Raw genomic sequence first — 17,884 nt, 5'->3', positions numbered from 1 at the left:
ATTTGATTAATAATTGTTCTATTTGCTCCGTTTATTCACATGCTTATGTCTTGTGACCATTTCTTAACTATTGTTTGGCTGATGATGCAAAGCAGTTCAGTTGATCATCAGTCTCAACAGTCCTTTCATTGGATGGTGAAAAAAATGAGGAAAAATCTGTTTGTATATGTAGAAAAGTTTTGATGCTGCCATCATACCTGATGATGGTCTGCTGGACCGAAACGTCATTTTATTTCACTTAATAAATATGTCAGCAGTAAGCGGGACAGTGTGCGGGAGTTTCTCTCTGTTTTTAAAAGGGGTAGGACTAAAAACACAAACTTCCCAGGCATTTGTGAATAAGTAAACTGCTAGTGCTTGCTATTTTACTGGAAAATTAGACATTCTGCCAACCAGCTTCACATGCCAAAAAAACACGCCGCCAAAACCTTGTACTTTGCAAAACATAAAGGCCATGTCCCTTTTCTGGGGACAGATAACCAAAGATCCAATAAACGCTCCGGCAGCACAGCACTAGATTGTAAATGTAGCATATTTTGCATTTTATGAGCATATTCTAAACCCAAAACAATGTACATTCAAAAACATTCCCAGACCTGGAAAACAGTTTTTCTAATTTAATAATTTTTTCTGGAATTTCATGACTGTGGAAGCCCGAGTCTAAATCAACTCACAGGGACCCCACACACTCATTTCTCTAACACTCATAGCTCTGAAACCAGTCACATTACATATAAAAGCATGTGTCTTATGCATTAAGTGGATAAATTACAATGCTGCAGTGGAGCCAGAAAACACTGAGTGCCAGTGGACGGCAGAATCATTGATCTGTCAGAGGTGGATCTGTCTGCCATCACCAGGCTGTCAAAACACTGACTGGTTTGAAACAGCAGAGGACAAGTGCTGTAACATCTGCCCACACTTGTTGCTCTTAGTCATGTCTTAATATGTCTCTTTTCTAAATGGGAATTATTATGATCCTGGCAGATGGAGAACAAAGGGATGAAACAAGGAATGGATAAAAGGCCTCAAGGTCTGGATAATTAATTAGATAGATTAGATTAAAATTCAAACACACCAAAGCATAGCAGAGACATTTGCAACTTGATGCTGGCTTGATATTAGGTGTTTCCAGACTGGAAAAATGTTCTCATAGCTCTAACAGCCCTCTTTTTATTGTATCTGCACCGAAAAAACTGGACACGATCATAGTACTTAGTACATCGTTTTGTGATATTTTCTTTGCTCCTGTTCTCTAGAGAATCCTTGAGTGACATAATTGTAAATTTACTGGTAGAACACATGAAAAACCTTTTAGCGGTGTAAAAAACGGCAAACACAAAACTCAAACAACAGCTTGTGACGAAAAAATGGAAGAAAATGTTAACAAACAGACCGAAAGTGCAGTCCAGACTACTGAGTATATGCAACAGGGGAAAGACAACTTGATTTGACTCGTCCGAGTCGAAGGGACGTTGTTATACCATCCACCAGCCAGCTTCAGCTTTACTATTGACAGTGCAATGAAAAAAAAAAACTGTTGTGCGACTGTACTTTATTTATCAGAGGAGAGGGGCGGCTGGGGTGTGACTTTTTTTAGTTAAAATAAATATAAAATACTACCTTTTCAAGTTGTATGTCCCTCACCTAAGCCAAAATTAAAAACACAAGTCCCTCCTCAGTGCTTTTTTTTTTTAAATGCCTGACCCATTTTGCAGCACCCCTTCCCCCCTCATAAGTAACGAACAGTCCCTAACCCTGACCACTGAGGGAGGCTGGGGGCGGAAACTAGAAGCACATGAATACCCCTCTTGATACATAGTGTGGCATTTCTGAGCAGACATCTGTGCTCTGTGCTACCTGCATTTGTGTGAAATAAGGACTAAATTAGATACCAGGACCACAAAACTTAACTTCAGTTAACCTTTATGCAGACAGATAACGTGAGTCTGGGTTCAAAGTTACCACAAAAGACCAACAAAGACAGTGCCATCTTACAGTTATTGCTTAAAAGGTACTTTTCCCCCTCATTATATATTGATTATGGCATTTTCTATACATTTGAATCTATCTGTGAGTTTTATTTATTAATTTATTTATACTGTTCTATATGCTTCAGTTCTAATATGATTTTTTTTCTGGTCCTGTGGAATTTTGTAATTTTCTCTCCTCTTCTTTGGCAGAAATTGGTTGCTTTGCTCAATAACACATAACCAACTTAGTGTGGAGGATGTCCTACCACGTTCATTCTTTTTTGTACAAAAACAGTGAAAACGTGTATGTCAGTGTTGGTGTGCTGCAGCACTAACTGCCTCAGGCACCTCTCCAGTGAACTCACATCAGCTCCTAGCGGCTGGAGCTGGAACTGCATCAGGCTGAGGATAATACTGAAACTACAGAAACTCACTGCTGTGCAGACCTGAGATGTTACCTGTGTGACATGAAAAACGCCTTTTTTATTGACAGTTAATCAAAAACTGCAAACTTTCCATATAAAACCTGATATAATGTTACCTAATTAGTAATTTAGAGAGAAATCATATTACATGAAGTGATGTAAAACAAGAAATAAATACTTACAATAAGTTACAGATGTGCATTATGGTCCAAAGGCAGAGTGCATAAAAATAGTGCATAATTTTGCAGCCAAGCGCTTTAAAATAATAATTCGTGGTGAAATATTGAGCAGACATTGTTAAATAACACAGGGGTGATTTTGCATGTAATTTTTAAAATTTTTTTCACTGTGCAAGACTGAAAACTGATGGATGAACGCTGAGAGAGGAAACACTGGTCCATTAAAAGTCTTGAGAGCAACACACACAAATCTCTCTCTCTCTCTCCCTCTCTCTCTCTAAGAGGATAAGCTCGTCCCTTTTTCTCTCCTCATCGTGATTGGACGACGCCACTTCTTAGGAATGGCATCAAACTATTTAAATAGCACTTTGTCCCCCTCGGCTTAAAAAGGGAGTTTTTAGCGGCCGACACCAGCAAGGACAAATTTTCAATCAAGAAAGAAAAAAACGCAAGATTTTTTTTATTATTATTTCCCTTCTTTCACGGTGGAACTTTTTATTTTAAAATAACTCGCCATAAATTCATTCTTGAGGATTATTGCTGGATTTCTAAATATTTTTTGCGGGATTTTACTGCTTTAGCTGTGCTGTTCTTGTTAAGCAGGTGAGTGACAAATATTGTAAGGGCTGTTTCTGCAGCTGCGCCAGCATTAAGTATTGATATGTGACCGACTGTAATATTGTTTGTTTTCAACCTGTTGCACACTGATTTTGTCTGACAATGACTTTTAAGTTATAAATGGTTAGACTGTTGCTGTTTTTGTCATTTGTGACAGGCAGCAGGTTGGTGCTTCACCATGAAGTTGACGGGCATATTTTTGCTATTGATGCTTTGGACCTGCGAGAGCGCGCGAGTCGCAGGTGAGTTTGGTAATGATAGTGATATGAACTTTTCAGAATAAAATTTCTTCTTTTAGACATGAAATTATTTATTATAAGAGTCTGGTTTTGTTTTTGTTTTGTTTTTTTTTTTAAGTTTGCAGTGTATTGAATATTAAACATCCAGTGCACTGGCAGACAAAGACTGACTGCTTATCATTCATCCGCAGAGAGTCGAGACGACAATAGCGTGTATGACTTGTTTGAGCTCGTCCAAGTCCCGAAGAAGAACCACGGGGTCACCCTGGTGAAAGGAGACGACCCGTACAGCCCCGCCTACAAGATCCTAAACCCGGACCTGATCCCCCCGGTCCCCGAGAGCGCCTTTAGGGACCTGATCGACTCCATCCACGCCGAGAGGGGATTCCTCCTGCTGCTCAACTTCAAGCAGTTTAAGCGGACCAGGGGCAGCCTCCTGACCGTGGAGAAGCAGGACGGTTCCGGACCCGTCTTTGAGATCGTCTCCAACGGCAAGGCGAACACCTTGGACATAGTTTTCTCCACCGAGAACAAGCAACAGGTGGTTTCAATTGAAGATGTGGATCTGGCGACGGGCCACTGGAAGAATATCACGCTGTTCGTGCAGGAGGACCGGGCGCAGCTGTACGCAGGATGCGAGGAGGTGAACACCGCCGAGTTAGATGCGCCGATCCAGAGCATCCTGACGCTGGAGACCCCGGCCAGCGCGCAACTCAGGATTGGCAAGGGAGCCGTGAAAGACAGGTTCATGGTAAGAGAGTTGACTTTTTATATATTCATTTAACCGATGCAATTCAGATACGTCTCCTTTTTATACTGTGTTTTGTTTAAAACGCCAATGCGTAAGTATGTCCAAATGCGTAAAAGCGCACATATGGCAGCAATGAACGTTTATTTAAATGCTTTTATACTGATAATTAGCGGGTTTATCTACTGATGTACCGGTTTACAGCCTAAACTGAACCTTGATACTTGCAGGGGGTCCTACAAAACGTGCGCTTTGTGTTTGGAACTTCGCTGGATGCCATCCTGCGCAACAAAGGTTGCCAAAGCTGTAAGTAATTAGACATCTTGTTTGTTTAATCATCATTCATCTGCTTCGTGCAAAGCCAAGTCCGAGCAAGTCCTTATCGAACAAATGTGTATATACTTATTTAGTTTGCTCGTTCTTCCCTCCCGGGAAGCTGTTTACCACTTGTCCACACAGGAATGCCAGTTTACAAATATCTCAGGGTAATGTGGTCTCTGCGCTGTGCAGTATTAACTTATTACTTTTCATAATGATCTATTGCAGTGTGGGATGTGTTACATTTTAATATCCTTCCTCATTAATAAATCAACCATAAGGATGCCTGTGCAGATATGTGGTTTTATTTAAAAAAAAAAAAAAAAAATGTGCTTCTTTTAGCCATGACGACTGACTCTATGATCCTGGAGAACCTCAACGGCTCCTCAGCCATCAGAACAGAGTACACTGGACACAAGACTAAAGGTAAACACTACTGCCATGTTTTTGACTTCTTTATACACTGTAATAACAAACCATTCTTTTTAACTTGACTGATCTTAACAAGACAAGTTGAGCTATTTTTTTAATGATGGAACTTGAACAAATGCAGAATTCAATTCAAGGCAGTCCAGACACTGACTTTTTAACTTCAAAACAAATAGTTTTTTTGTACAGTGTACTAGCTCATGTCTGTCTGTTAGACACCAGCCTCGAGACTGACCAGACGAAGACTTTTTTGACTTTAACTGATAATTAGTGACTTCTTTTTGTGTTTTGCCCTGGTAAAGACCTGCAGATGGTCTGTGGCTTCTCCTGTGAGGACCTGGTCAGCATGTTTAAGGAGCTGAAGGGCCTCGGTGTGGTGGTCAAGGAGCTGTCCAATGAACTCCGCCAGCTGGTAAGGAGAAAACCCACAATACTGTCTCTTGGCAGAGAGTAAGAGACAGTCTGCTTGTTGGCCTTGTGTGTTTGTTGGATGTGTCTGGTCTCTGGGTTGCCATCACCGCCTGTGTGCAGTTGCCCAGCCAAATAACGTCACACAACGCGTACTGTATATTCAGCTGAGGAGATGTGGTGACTCTAACATACTGTTGGGGTTAAGAATACTTTGAGTTCTTAGAAAACAAGAGAGCCTTTAGAGGAATAATGGATTTTGAGTGAGTAGCTCTTTAGACTCTGATTTTAAAGTTCCAATATTTTAAAAAAGTCATATTTCCATGTCTTTTTTAATCATAAAGCAGGTATAGGTGCAATATAAATACTGTGAGAGGTAGAAATTCCACTACAGTGCGGTTACAGTCAGAGAACACTGATCATAGACTTTAATATTTCCTAGATAGCAGACAGAAAATAGCCCCTATTCATTCTTACGGAGTTGCTCACCTGCCGCATCTGCAAGAAAAGCTGTCTAGCTTCCAGGTTTACTTTCGCGGTATGCAGCCCACTGAATATTGCAGTTCGATTCTCCCGCTCGCTTCATAGACTTTACATCGTGATGATGTCACAGGTTTTAAAATCACTTTTCTTGACTCTGGAGAAGTTTTACAAATATAAAACCACCATGGCTCAGAAATTCATAATAGAAACATTACTATTTGAACATGTTTGCAGTTGGAGGTGTCCTGTCAACATTTTAAGGGCATATCTTTTGAAGTGGTGGCCTGTGAGGAAAATGCTTTCTGGCCGCAGGGGATTTTTTTGCTGCAATACCGTGAGTGCCCACTGGGAAAAATTTGCTGCAAGCAGGAACAACTTTCATGAGGGACTAAAGCAGATACAGAAGACCCAGAAATACTGATCAGTCAGAGCAAGACCTAATGAGACAGGCGCTAAAACAGCGTTATGACAGAAAGAGAATAAAGGTATATCCAGGCAAACAGTGTCCGGAACACAAAGTACAAGTATGAACCTGAAAATAAGTGTAATATGGAACCATTGAATTTGATGATACCACGCACAAATACTGACACAAAGCAGCAAGATGACACTTTCAATGACAGTTATACATCTTACTGGCAGTGTCAAACTTCTATAAAGTTCTTCTGAAACACATTTTCTCTGATGGGATTAACAATGCACTTCTTGTGCATACCCCCCTCCCCCTTAACTGTTTTCATATGCACATAAACAACTACACTTATGCTCTAATTTATTACAGTTTTACTCGTGAATGTGGTTTAAGTTTAAGCATGTTTTTACTATGCAGTAAATTTTAAAAGGAGAAGTGGCTTTTGCCAAGCTAACAGATTTTTGGAATCAAAATAATAAGCAAACATCTTTTTTTTTCCTTTCACCTTCCTTCCAGACGGATGAGAACAAGCTGATTAAGACCCGTATCGGCATTCACAGCGGCGTCTGCATCCACAACGGCATTGTGCACAAGAACAGAGATGAGTGGACCGTCGATGACTGCACCGAGTGCACTTGTCAGGTGAGATCTCCAGTGTGTTTATGGTCTCTTAAGTGCTTTCATAACACATGCAAGGGGATGCACTCTAATGCTCCAACTTGTTTTCACACGCCTGCGCATACACACACACTTACCACCACTCAACTGATCTGGTCAGTAATTAGTAGTGTGGAGGCCTGGCAGAAGGCCAGCAGCCTTTACTGTTGTAATGAGAGGTCTGTTGACAGAAGTTCAACTCAAGTGTGGCCTATAGAGGGACTTGACCAGATTTTAAGTGATGCATTGTAATTACGAACAAGACCTTGGCTTCAACCCGTGGAAAGGAGCGGTGGGTTCAGGTGCAGAAGACTTGGCAGGGAAGAGTCCTGATTTTCAGTAACAGGCTTTATTTACTGATTTCCTTTTAGTGATGCGCCGGTTGTCCCTTTTTCCCCTTTTTCTCCTCCGTCAGCGATCAGATCCAAGAGGGAGAACATTAGCATGCATACTTAAAAGCAGTTGTTATCCCTGAGTCATTCACAGTGCACCCACACAGGTTGTGTTGGCAGGCTGACTTTACTTGTTTGGGGCTCAGCGCCCAGTCCAGCTTCAAACCGACTTCCATTATTAAGACTTTGGCCTCAATCCCACCTTCCTCTGACCCAGTGGGCAGGTGCCTGTCGGCAGGGGTCTCTGTTCTCAGCCAGGATCTTGCTTTTTAGTTTTTCTGGCATGGTAAAAATCCGTGCAAACTCAAATGTTGAGCAGAGAATTTAATAAGTGGGTTGCATGAACGTGGATGAAAAAAATGACCCCGTAACAGGCACTAATTCAAATAGGTTTACACGACAATCAACGATACGCCAGTGACACAGTCCTGTAGTGTCCAAATTCCATTTGGAAATGCAGATTTAACCCAGCAGCTGCACATGATTTGGAAGAAAAGTGCTGCAACGTTGTGGTGATTTCCATGTATTTCAGCACGTGTTTGACCATACATTTGATCTCTGTGCTTGTGCAGAATTCTGCTACTGTGTGCCGCAAGATCTCCTGCCCCCTGATCCCCTGTGCTAATGCCACTGTTCCCGATGGAGAGTGCTGCCCGCGCTGTGGAACACGTAAGCATTTCGGTTTTATAAAGATTTATAAAGTTTTATTCACTCATTGTTGGCATCTGCATAGCTATACGTACACTGTAATCACATTTATGTAAACCTACACTATAAGCTACTGTATAAATGGCCCCCGTAGGCTAGATTGTATACGTTTCAACTAACAGACAGAGCATTCAGACACTGCGCCATTCACAGAACGAGCCGTTTCTGTGTTATTTGCCATATTAAACAAAAAGCCACAAATATTTCCCTGGATGTAAAGGTTTCTATTCAAGAAAAAATATGTTAACTTTAGAGATGATTTAACTGAAATAACATCCGCGTAAATGAAAGGGTGCTTATGTGTGTTGGAACATTGGCGCTTTGTGCTTCAAAACATCTTTGAAATGGCTGCAATTTGCCAAATTGGTTAAAGCGGGATGGAAAATTGGTTGGCTGTTTAGTAAAGCCATCTTCTACGTGAGGAGAAATGACATGTTCTTCATACCTATGCAGGCTTGGCTGCAATGCTTCCCTTAAACCTAAATAAACAGGGGGAGCCGCATTCATCCAGACCTCAGCCACTTGTTGAAGTCATTACACACCCAGGGCCGTGTTTGCAAAACCTGTTTCCTCTTTAGGAAAACATAAGCCAATGGGGCATCCCTGTGTATCCCGAGGACAGTGGCCCTTTCTGTGTTAGTCTCTCAACAGACGGCCTTCTATCTGTCCGAGTCACAGCTAAATCCACACTATTAGCCCTCCGCTTTAAGAGCTTTCCCTCCTCATTTAGGCTTGGGGGTGTTTGTGAGGGGGTGCTGCCTCGCTGGAATAGCTCTTTTATTGTCTCCCCCTTCCCCTCTCTCTCTCTCTCATACTCTCTCCCTCCTGCTCAGCGAGCGACTATGCAGAGGACGGCTGGTCGCCGTGGTCTGAATGGACCCATTGTTCCGTGTCATGTGGGCGGGGCATCCAGCAGCGTGGGCGCTCTTGCGACCGTATCAATAACAACTGCGAGGGCACCTCAGTGCAGACCCGCGACTGCTACCTCCAGGAGTGTGACAAGCGATGTGAGTTAACACAACACTCTCTCACCCGTCAGCCAAACACAAACAGGTGGACTCTGTTAAACAGCCACACTGAGATTAGTTAGCCTGTCAACATCTGTGTGCCATAATATTTACCACAGTGGTCCACCACTTTGCTTTCTGATAACTGACCTCTGACCTCTTTTTGCGGCCTTCAGTCAAGCAGGACGGCAACTGGAGCCACTGGTCACCCTGGTCATCCTGCTCTGTCACCTGCGGTGCTGGTGTCATCACCCGTATCCGCCTCTGCAACTCCCCCACCCCTCAGCTTGGAGGTAAAGACTGCGAGGGAGAGGGCAGGCAAACAGAGAAATGCCAGAAGTCTCCGTGCCCCAGTAAGTCCCATCATCTGATACTTGCTGCCTGGTTACATTTGTGTGCTGTATAAAGCAAATTATTAATTATGTGTAATTCCTGTCTCTCCAAGTCAATGGCAACTGGGGACCCTGGTCACCATGGGACACCTGCACTCTCACCTGTGGAGGTGGTGTCCAGTATCGTAAACGCCTGTGCAATGACCCCGCGCCTAAATACGGAGGCAAAGAGTGCGTTGGTAATGCCAAAGACACTCAGATGTGCAATAAGAAAGCTTGTCCAGTTGGTAAGCATTTTAATTACTCACAGAGCTTCTAAAATTGAATTCCATGTGTCTGTTTTATTTCAAACATGCTGTTTTTACTGTGCTTTAATTTACTGAATTTACTGTTGTTGTATGGCATCTTTTTATATAGCAAATTTGTTATATTTTTAAACTATGAGATCTCCCCTTGCAATGAGATCATTACTACGACGAGGTTTACGTGATTTATAAAGAAAAAAGTCGCACTGCCATAAAAGCTTTGATGATGCAGATGATGTTTGGATAATGAGCCAACATTTGTGTTTTCAGATGGGTGTCTGTCTAACCCCTGCTTTGCTGGTGCAAAGTGCACCAGTTTCCCTGATGGTTCCTGGAAGTGTGGAAAATGCCCAGCTGGCTACTCTGGCAATGGTATCAAGTGTAAAGATATTGATGAGGTAAAAATTCCCATGACCTTTCTTTATGATTTTGTCAGATATAAAAATGGCTTGATGTCTGTTTTAAATTCTACCAAGTCTTAATGAGCTCAGTGGTTGCTGTTTTTATCCTAAAAACAGTGCAAGGAGGTTCCCGACGCTTGCTTTGAGTTTAATGGCGTGCACCGCTGTGAGAACACAGATCCTGGCTACAACTGCCTGCCCTGCCCTCCTCGTTACTCAGGACCCCAACCGTTTGGCAGAGGTGTGGAGCAGGCTGCAGCTAAGAAACAGGTAAGCACTGTTTTGTTTTTGTGTCAAGCAGCCAATCAGAGAACAGCCAAATGGGAATGCTCTGCCAAAGAGATACGACGTATGATGAATACATAAAGTCATGAATTTGGACTATGCACAGCCGGTTTGATCACTAATCACTCAAATTATGCATCCCTCCTTGGCTCTCCAGGTGTGCACGCCCCGTAATCCCTGCCTCGATGGAAGCCACGACTGCAACAAAAACGCCCGCTGTAACTACCTCGGACATTTTGCCGATCCTATGTACCGCTGCGAGTGCAAGCCCGGTTATGCTGGCAACGGACATATCTGCGGAGAGGACACAGATCTGGATGGATGGCCCAATGCTGACTTGGTCTGTGTGGAGAACGCCACTTACCACTGCAAAAAGGTATGTAGTGACAGCAATAAAGGCTCTAAAATGTTTCATTAATTAACCCTCTGAAACCTGGATCGACATTCTGTTTCTTGTGCTGCGTTCGGATGCCTTTCACAAGCTGTTTGACCCTTGGAAACCTGAACAAATTCGCTTGACTTCCTTTGTAAAGATGAGGCAATGAGCAGTTTGACAAGAAATGCCCAGCAAATTGCAAGAAATTAGTCATTTTTTTATTTTTAATTACTTTTCTTTTTTTCCCTTTTTTTAGGTGTTCCTTTTTTTGTACCATTTAACTAACCTCTGGCTAAATTTTGGGCCATGTCTTGTTGAGTTGCTCATTGCCTTCTCTCCATGTTTTTGGAGGAACTCAAACCAATTTGCACAGGTTTCAAATAGTTAAATTCACTTTGGAATTTTTTTCCAGAGTTAAATTTATATCACTTGTATGTTTGTTGTTGACTCTGACTGTGTTGTGTGTTATTCAGGACAACTGTCCCAACCTACCCAACTCTGGTCAGGAAGATTACGATAAGGACGGCATTGGAGATGCTTGCGACAGTGATGACGACAATGATGGCATTCCTGATGACAGGGTAAGTGAAACTCTACAGATGTGACCATATAGTAGCAGCTGATGAGCACAGTGAAGGATAGACACGGCCAAACACTTTTACAGGTGCTGGTTCAAATACTGTCTCATTCTTGCATACAGTAGCAGTGGACAAGGGAGTGTGTGTGCACGCAATTTTTGCATTCATCATTCATGCTGTCTAATAAGAAGGCAGGTGGAGAGAGAGGAGGGCAGGGGAGGCAGGAAAGCAAATGTTTCTCCCCGGCCTGAGCCAAAACCTCAAATTCCAATACTGAGGTGAAGCTCTGAAGGAGCTGGACTGTGTGTTTGCTAATCCCAACATTAGATTTGGGACAGGGCCTACAAATAAAGCACCTTTTCATCCTGCATCACTCCCTCCCTGTAATAGATCTACTCAAATGACAAGCACTGCACCTGAAACCTATCCTCAACTCTTTCTTCCTCCTCTTTGTCTTTCAGGACAACTGTCCATTCGTGTACAACCCCAGGCAGTATGACTATGACCGCGATGATGTGGGTGACCGCTGTGACAACTGCCCCTACAATAGTAACCCAGACCAAACAGATACAGATAACAATGGGGAGGGCGATGCCTGCGCTGTGGACATTGATGGAGACGGTGAGGACTCTAAGCTTAAAAACAATGCTTGGGGAAATGTAAGTCTCTATATGTGCTGAAGTGAGGTCATGCTTTTTGAGTAATATGTGTTTTTCATTAGGGATGCATGATAATATCGGCAGATATTGGCTTTAAACTGAAACGTTGGAATTGGCAAACATGCTGATTTCTGCTGATATGACAAACCGATGAAGTGGAAAACATACGATACAATACGATATGATATGATATACTTTATTGTCCCCATAGGGAAATTTGTCTTGGAATCAGATGCTGTGCCCATATGCCTTCATAGTTACAATAAAACAAATAATTATGAACAAAACAACACAAGCTGTACTAAATCACACCATTATCAACCCTGAGTTGAAGTGTTTTTCTTATTTTGCACAATGCATTATGAATGAATGAATATTACAAAAAATGAAAAGCATTGTATTTTAGGTCTCCATCTGCCGGTGGGCCATCATGATAAGAGTTTGCATAATATGATGTTAGTTCGATTACAGATGAGACTTGATCATTAAAATTAGGTGGGGGAAAAAAGTGAATATGTATTTCTGTCAGTATCGGTTATTGGCCACATTACTTCTTATTATAGGCCTATCAGATATCGGCAAAAAATCCAATTGCGCGTATACCTATTTTTCACATCATGTCTCAATTAATTCCCCAGGCATACTGAATGAGAAGGACAACTGCGCCTATGTGTACAATGTCGACCAGAGAGACACAGATCTGGACGGAGTGGGAGACATGTGCGACAACTGTCCTCTGGAACATAATCCCGATCAGGTGTGTGGACACACACATACAAACAAGCCTTCCCCATTTCCTTCCACTTCACCCACCATAAATAATCCACATTCATCTCCCTGCCTTTCTCTATAGCTCAGCATAGATCTGTCTTTCAACTGAGACAGAGCCTCGGTGTTTAGCCCTGTCTAGCTGTGTAAGCTTTATCATGCCGTGTAAAGGTGGAGTAAATCCTGTATGCAGCTCAAGGGCACATCAGTTCAATAAGGCGTGGTGGGGGGCTAGGGGTCTTTTCAATGGCCCATTGACGTTAGTTGGCTAATGTGAGGTTAGAGGCCCTTGGCTGGATATTACTGAGGAATGGGCTGGCCATGGGCTGTGTGCATGTGCACCGCGGTCCTGCTCAGTCCACCTGTGCCATGCTACGCTGACAAATAGGAATGTGTTGAACAACGGGACTCAGGAATAGGATGGGGGAAGGAGGGGTGAGTCTGAGCCCACACTTATGTTGTCTGTAAAGAGTGAATTGAGAGTGAATAAAGAGGGAACTGCGCACTGAATTTAAAGGTCAACAGAAACAAGTCCAAGCATGGAGGCAGCAAAGTTGCATGCTGTTCCAAAGACTACAAAAACTGCACCAAAATGCTCTCTTTAAAAGCTGTGGTCTTATTGAGGCCTTTGAAAGCAAAATTATGGTTCCACACAGTTACCCAAGTTCTTACATCACACCCCTGATCTCACATGTTCATCCTCCTTCTTTAGAGCCGCTGGGTGTGTCTGTTCCTGCCAGGTAGGGTTAGCTTGACTTTGCCCATCACTGCAGGTGCTGGAGGTGTTCAACAAGCAAACTGGAGTAGTAGGAGCGACAGAGTCTTGTGGAGTGATGTTTGATTTTCAAAAGCTGAAAACTGCTGACAGATCACAGACAAATTGATCACGACAGCTTTACAAAGGCACAGTGATTTCAGCCTAGGGAAAGTCCTTAATGAAAGCTGGAGAGGATGATGACAGAACAACTGTAGCAGGAAACACTGTGATAAAACAAAATAAATATGTTGGAAAGAAACAATCCTTGTTGGCATGCCAATTAAGCTTGCCAAGGTAGTCCGTGTTGCATTGTTACATGGTATTCAAGCATACATTGATTACATTATTTGTCCACCATCCTCACCATGGTTGTACTCTTTTATCAATAAGTCCAAAGACAGATTCTTCAATTATAAATTGAAAGCAGCTGTTTCATACAGCAGCAGCAGAGTTGCATTGAGTTGCAGATTCCTAGATTTTACTCATGTGAAGAAGGTAAAGCTGAAGCTTTGCATTGGCAGTAACTTAATACAGTCCTCTGTAGATATGGACTGCAGTTGTTGATTGTCTTTTCTTGCCAATTGTCTGGTGTAATCATTAACACTGGTGTTATAAAGAGTTCATAAAAAACTTGGAAAGTCATAACTCTGATGCCAAAATATTGTGCAACTGCAGATGGATTCAGATGATGACCGGGTGGGAGACAAGTGTGACAGCAACCAGGACATCGATGAGGATGGACATCAGAACAACCTGGATAACTGCCCCTACATTCCCAACGCCAACCAGGCTGACCATGACAAGGATGGCAAGGGAGACGCCTGTGACCATGATGACGACAACGACGGTATCCCTGATGACAAGGACAACTGCAGACTGGCCTTCAACCCTGACCAGCTGGACTCTGATGGTGAGCAAAATGGGCCATGTTTCAGCCCTAAAGGACACAGCTCACAGCATGACAAAAGATCTTCAAAACATATATACAACATATATTTTCAGGTGATGGTCGTGGAGATGCTTGCAAAGATGACTTTGACCAAGACAACGTGCCGGACATCTACGATGTGTGCCCAGAGAATTTCGACATTAGTGAGACAGACTTCCGCAAGTTCCAGATGGTTCCTCTGGACCCCAAAGGCACCTCGCAGATTGATCCTAACTGGGTCGTCCGCCATCAGGGCAAAGAGCTGGTTCAGACTGTCAACTGCGACCCTGGCATCGCTGTTGGTAAGTAAAAAAAAATGTTCTGATTTAAAAATTCACCCAGTATTGGATTCTGCCCTCTAACTTGCATTTTTCCTTCAGGTTACCATGAGTTCAACTCAGTGGACTTCAGTGGGACATTCTTCATCAACACAGAGAGGGATGATGATTACGCTGGCTTTGTGTTTGGCTACCAGTCCAGTTCCAGGTTCTATGTGGTGATGTGGAAGCAGATTACACAGACGTACTGGTCAAATAAACCCACCAAGGCCCAAGGCTACTCTGGTCTGTCCATCAAAGTGGTAAACTCCACCACTGGCCCAGGGGAGCACCTCAGGAATGCCCTTTGGCACACAGGCAATACCCCAGGACAGGTAAGACATAAGGTTCTATCCAAAAATAGATGATTGTATTTTTGGGAAGAGAGAAAAGTAAACCAATGGCTGTTCATACTTTGCTTTAGGTCCGCACTCTCTGGCATGACCCTAAGAACGTTGGATGGAAAGACTTCACCGCCTACAGATGGCATCTGATCCACAGGCCAAGAACAGGACTTATTAGGTGGGTGGAGGATATTAATTAGTTTACACACACAGATGACACCCCACATGGGTTTGACATCAAAATCAAGAGCTTTGGACCTCACCAACTGTGATGTTTTCTTTATTCCCACAGAGTTGTGATGTACGAGGGCAAGAAGATTATGGCAGATTCTGGTAGCATCTATGACAAGACATATGCTGGTGGCAGGCTAGGTCTTTTTGTCTTCTCACAAGAGATGGTATACTTCTCAGACCTCAAGTATGAATGCAGAGGTAAGGATTTGCAGAAAATCAGCATCCCAGAAAGCATTTGATGTCCAGTTCTGACAATCAAGTCTAACTCCATTTCTTGTATCTCTTTCTTTCAACAGATACCTAAACGCGCAGTGCAGGAAGCTCTGTGGAAAGCACCTTTTTTGTATAAAGTATGAACTTATGTATTCTGATGCAAAGTCCAGGGACCGGTTTATCTCCGCAACTCTTTCTTCTGCGGCACGCACACTCAGACGAGGCGAAGGGCATGTGGTCAGCCTCAGGGTAACTTGAAGCTGGTTCGGGCAGAGCACCAACCGGTTGACTGCCAGTTGAGGATCAGAGAGCCCCTTCTCCTCCAACCTTAGCATCCACGGGAGCAGGGAGAGCTGGGGGAAAAGAAAAAAAAAAAAGAAAACAAGTCTAGCTTTGCCAGTAGGACACAAACACCTTTCTATCCCAGCTCTGCCTGCTTTCTCGCTCTCTGAAAGACCTCATTCATCTCTGTGCGGGAACGGCTCCCCATAGACAACTATGCACTTCCAAGCCTTTACATCTCTCTCTCTCTCTCTTTTTCTGTCTCACCTCTTCAGCCTGTGTGCCTTCCTACCTTACCTTCTGGATGGACATCCCAAAGAAAAAAAAACTGATGATATATTCCCTTTGCTTTACCAGATCTACCAGGATGTCGATTCTGAATGATACGCTTGAGGATTCGGAAGATGGAGACAGCAATAATGTGTTTTTTAGGGATCTTGGTTGTTAAGGACTTAGGAAAATTATTGGGAGTAGACGAGTTAGAAATAAGGGGAACATGATGTTATGGATGTGTGTTTGGTCATGCATGTACTGTATGTGGAAGACTGGAACAAGAAAGTGCTTTTACCCATCTACCTACGAATCTCTGTAGAGCAGAAAGAATACAAAAATGAAATTTAGGTTAGCTATCTTTTGAAATTACAAGTATCATGGGTTTTGTTGATGCTGTTTGGTTAACCTAACAAATCTCAGGGTGAGATGGAAGTGAAGACCTTCCCATATCAAACCAGTAAGAAAAAAATTGAGGATTACATTTTACAGAAAATGCTAGAGCCAGTACTCTCCAAAATACTCCCCATCTTACATTAAGGTCATTGAAGAGATTTAATCCCTCAGTTTTTGAGGATTTCAATTTGAAATTTTGTAAATACGTGTATTTTATTGACTCTTGCCTACAGTGTAGGCAGCAAAGGAAATTTGAACGCTTTGAAAAAGTAAAAACAAATCCATCCAACATAACAGTGAAAACTGATCTAAAACCAGGTAAAGCCAGGTATCAGTGTCTATCATCTCCCGCTGTACAAAGTGAATAAGGTATTCTTCAGACAGGGCTATTTAGCATGAAGTGTATGTGACTTGTGTGCCTTTTCTTCAGAGAGAGATGGAAAACAAAGGAAATCTTTGATGTACAAATATTACCTCATTGCTGTTGTATAATTTGATCAAACAAAAACCCAACCTAAGTACTTTTTCATATTCCTTTGAAACGATGGACATCTTAGTGCCACTGTAGCATGAGCTGTAAATAGTATGACATTTCATATCTAAAAACGCAACAAGCTCCCAATCCCGTGATCTTCCCCAGTGAAAATAACAAGTAAAATGGGAGATTTCTTTTTTTTATAAATAATTTTGCTCTATCACTTATGTCCAATGCTGTTTTTAGCAGATAAATTATTGTTTTGTCTTAGCTGTTTGTGAGAGGTTGATTTGTGTGTGTGTGCGTGTGTGTAGATAAATGCTATTTAAATAATTTATCAGGATCTGTTGCCTTACCAAAGGGCACACGTCCATCTGTATAAACGGTTTGCACACTGACGTGAGGATGTTCTGTTCTTTATCGTTTTTACCTTCTTTGTTTTTGTGTATCAATGTTACCATTATTTTTGTACAATTAGTTTTGCTTGTCTGTAAACATTTTCTTAGTTGTACAAAGCGAAAATGCCATTTTTATTCATAGCGATTATTTTGTTACATACTTCAAGACAATAAATAGTTGTTAAAATTCTCAAACATGTCTGTGCTTTTGTTTGTCAGATTGAAGCCATTTCACCAGTTTTCATCCAGGTTTGTTATTTTTGATCAAGTCTTGAACTTGTTTATATGACGTGGAGATGAAAACATGTTTTTACATTAAACACAAACAGACTTACTTAGGCCTCCTCCAACCAGATTACGAAGACAACCGGCTTTGATTAGGTCCACTGCAGCCCCAATGCTCAACGCGCCAATATACTCAAAGTCAAACTGATCGCCCGCCCAGAATACCCCACGGCACAGGGTTGTGCTTTCAGGTCTTTCTCCCTGCAGAGAGGCACACATCGTCTCTGTGATGAAGGCCACATGAGGAATGTGACACAGATGTCTGCTTCTCAGCTTGATCTGCCT

General features: G+C 42.4%; 1 protein-coding gene across 1 annotated transcript; it reads left to right on the top strand.

Annotated features, from left to right (window-relative positions):
- Positions 1-2,976: 2,976 nt before the first annotated feature.
- Positions 2,977-17,509, top strand: thbs1b (thrombospondin 1b). The gene is made up of 23 exons (XM_042503104.1): positions 2,977-3,180; positions 3,353-3,437; positions 3,626-4,185; positions 4,413-4,488; positions 4,843-4,926; positions 5,232-5,341; positions 6,749-6,874; positions 7,854-7,950; positions 8,823-8,996; positions 9,173-9,349; positions 9,442-9,615; positions 9,904-10,031; positions 10,152-10,304; positions 10,477-10,695; positions 11,169-11,276; positions 11,735-11,894; positions 12,571-12,689; positions 14,133-14,367; positions 14,460-14,687; positions 14,766-15,037; positions 15,127-15,224; positions 15,339-15,478; positions 15,577-17,509. Exons 2-23 carry the CDS (start codon positions 3,374-3,376, stop codon positions 15,582-15,584), a joined length of 3,510 nt encoding a protein of 1,169 aa, XP_042359038.1. The 5' UTR covers positions 2,977-3,180; positions 3,353-3,373; the 3' UTR covers positions 15,585-17,509.
- The last annotated feature ends 375 nt before the right edge of the window (positions 17,510-17,884 follow it).

This window comes from Plectropomus leopardus, chromosome 16, assembly GCF_008729295.1.
Source record: "Plectropomus leopardus isolate mb chromosome 16, YSFRI_Pleo_2.0, whole genome shotgun sequence".
NCBI classification, from domain to species: Eukaryota; Metazoa; Chordata; class Actinopteri; order Perciformes; family Serranidae; genus Plectropomus; species Plectropomus leopardus.
This window is presented reverse-complemented; position numbering and strand designations above follow the sequence as displayed.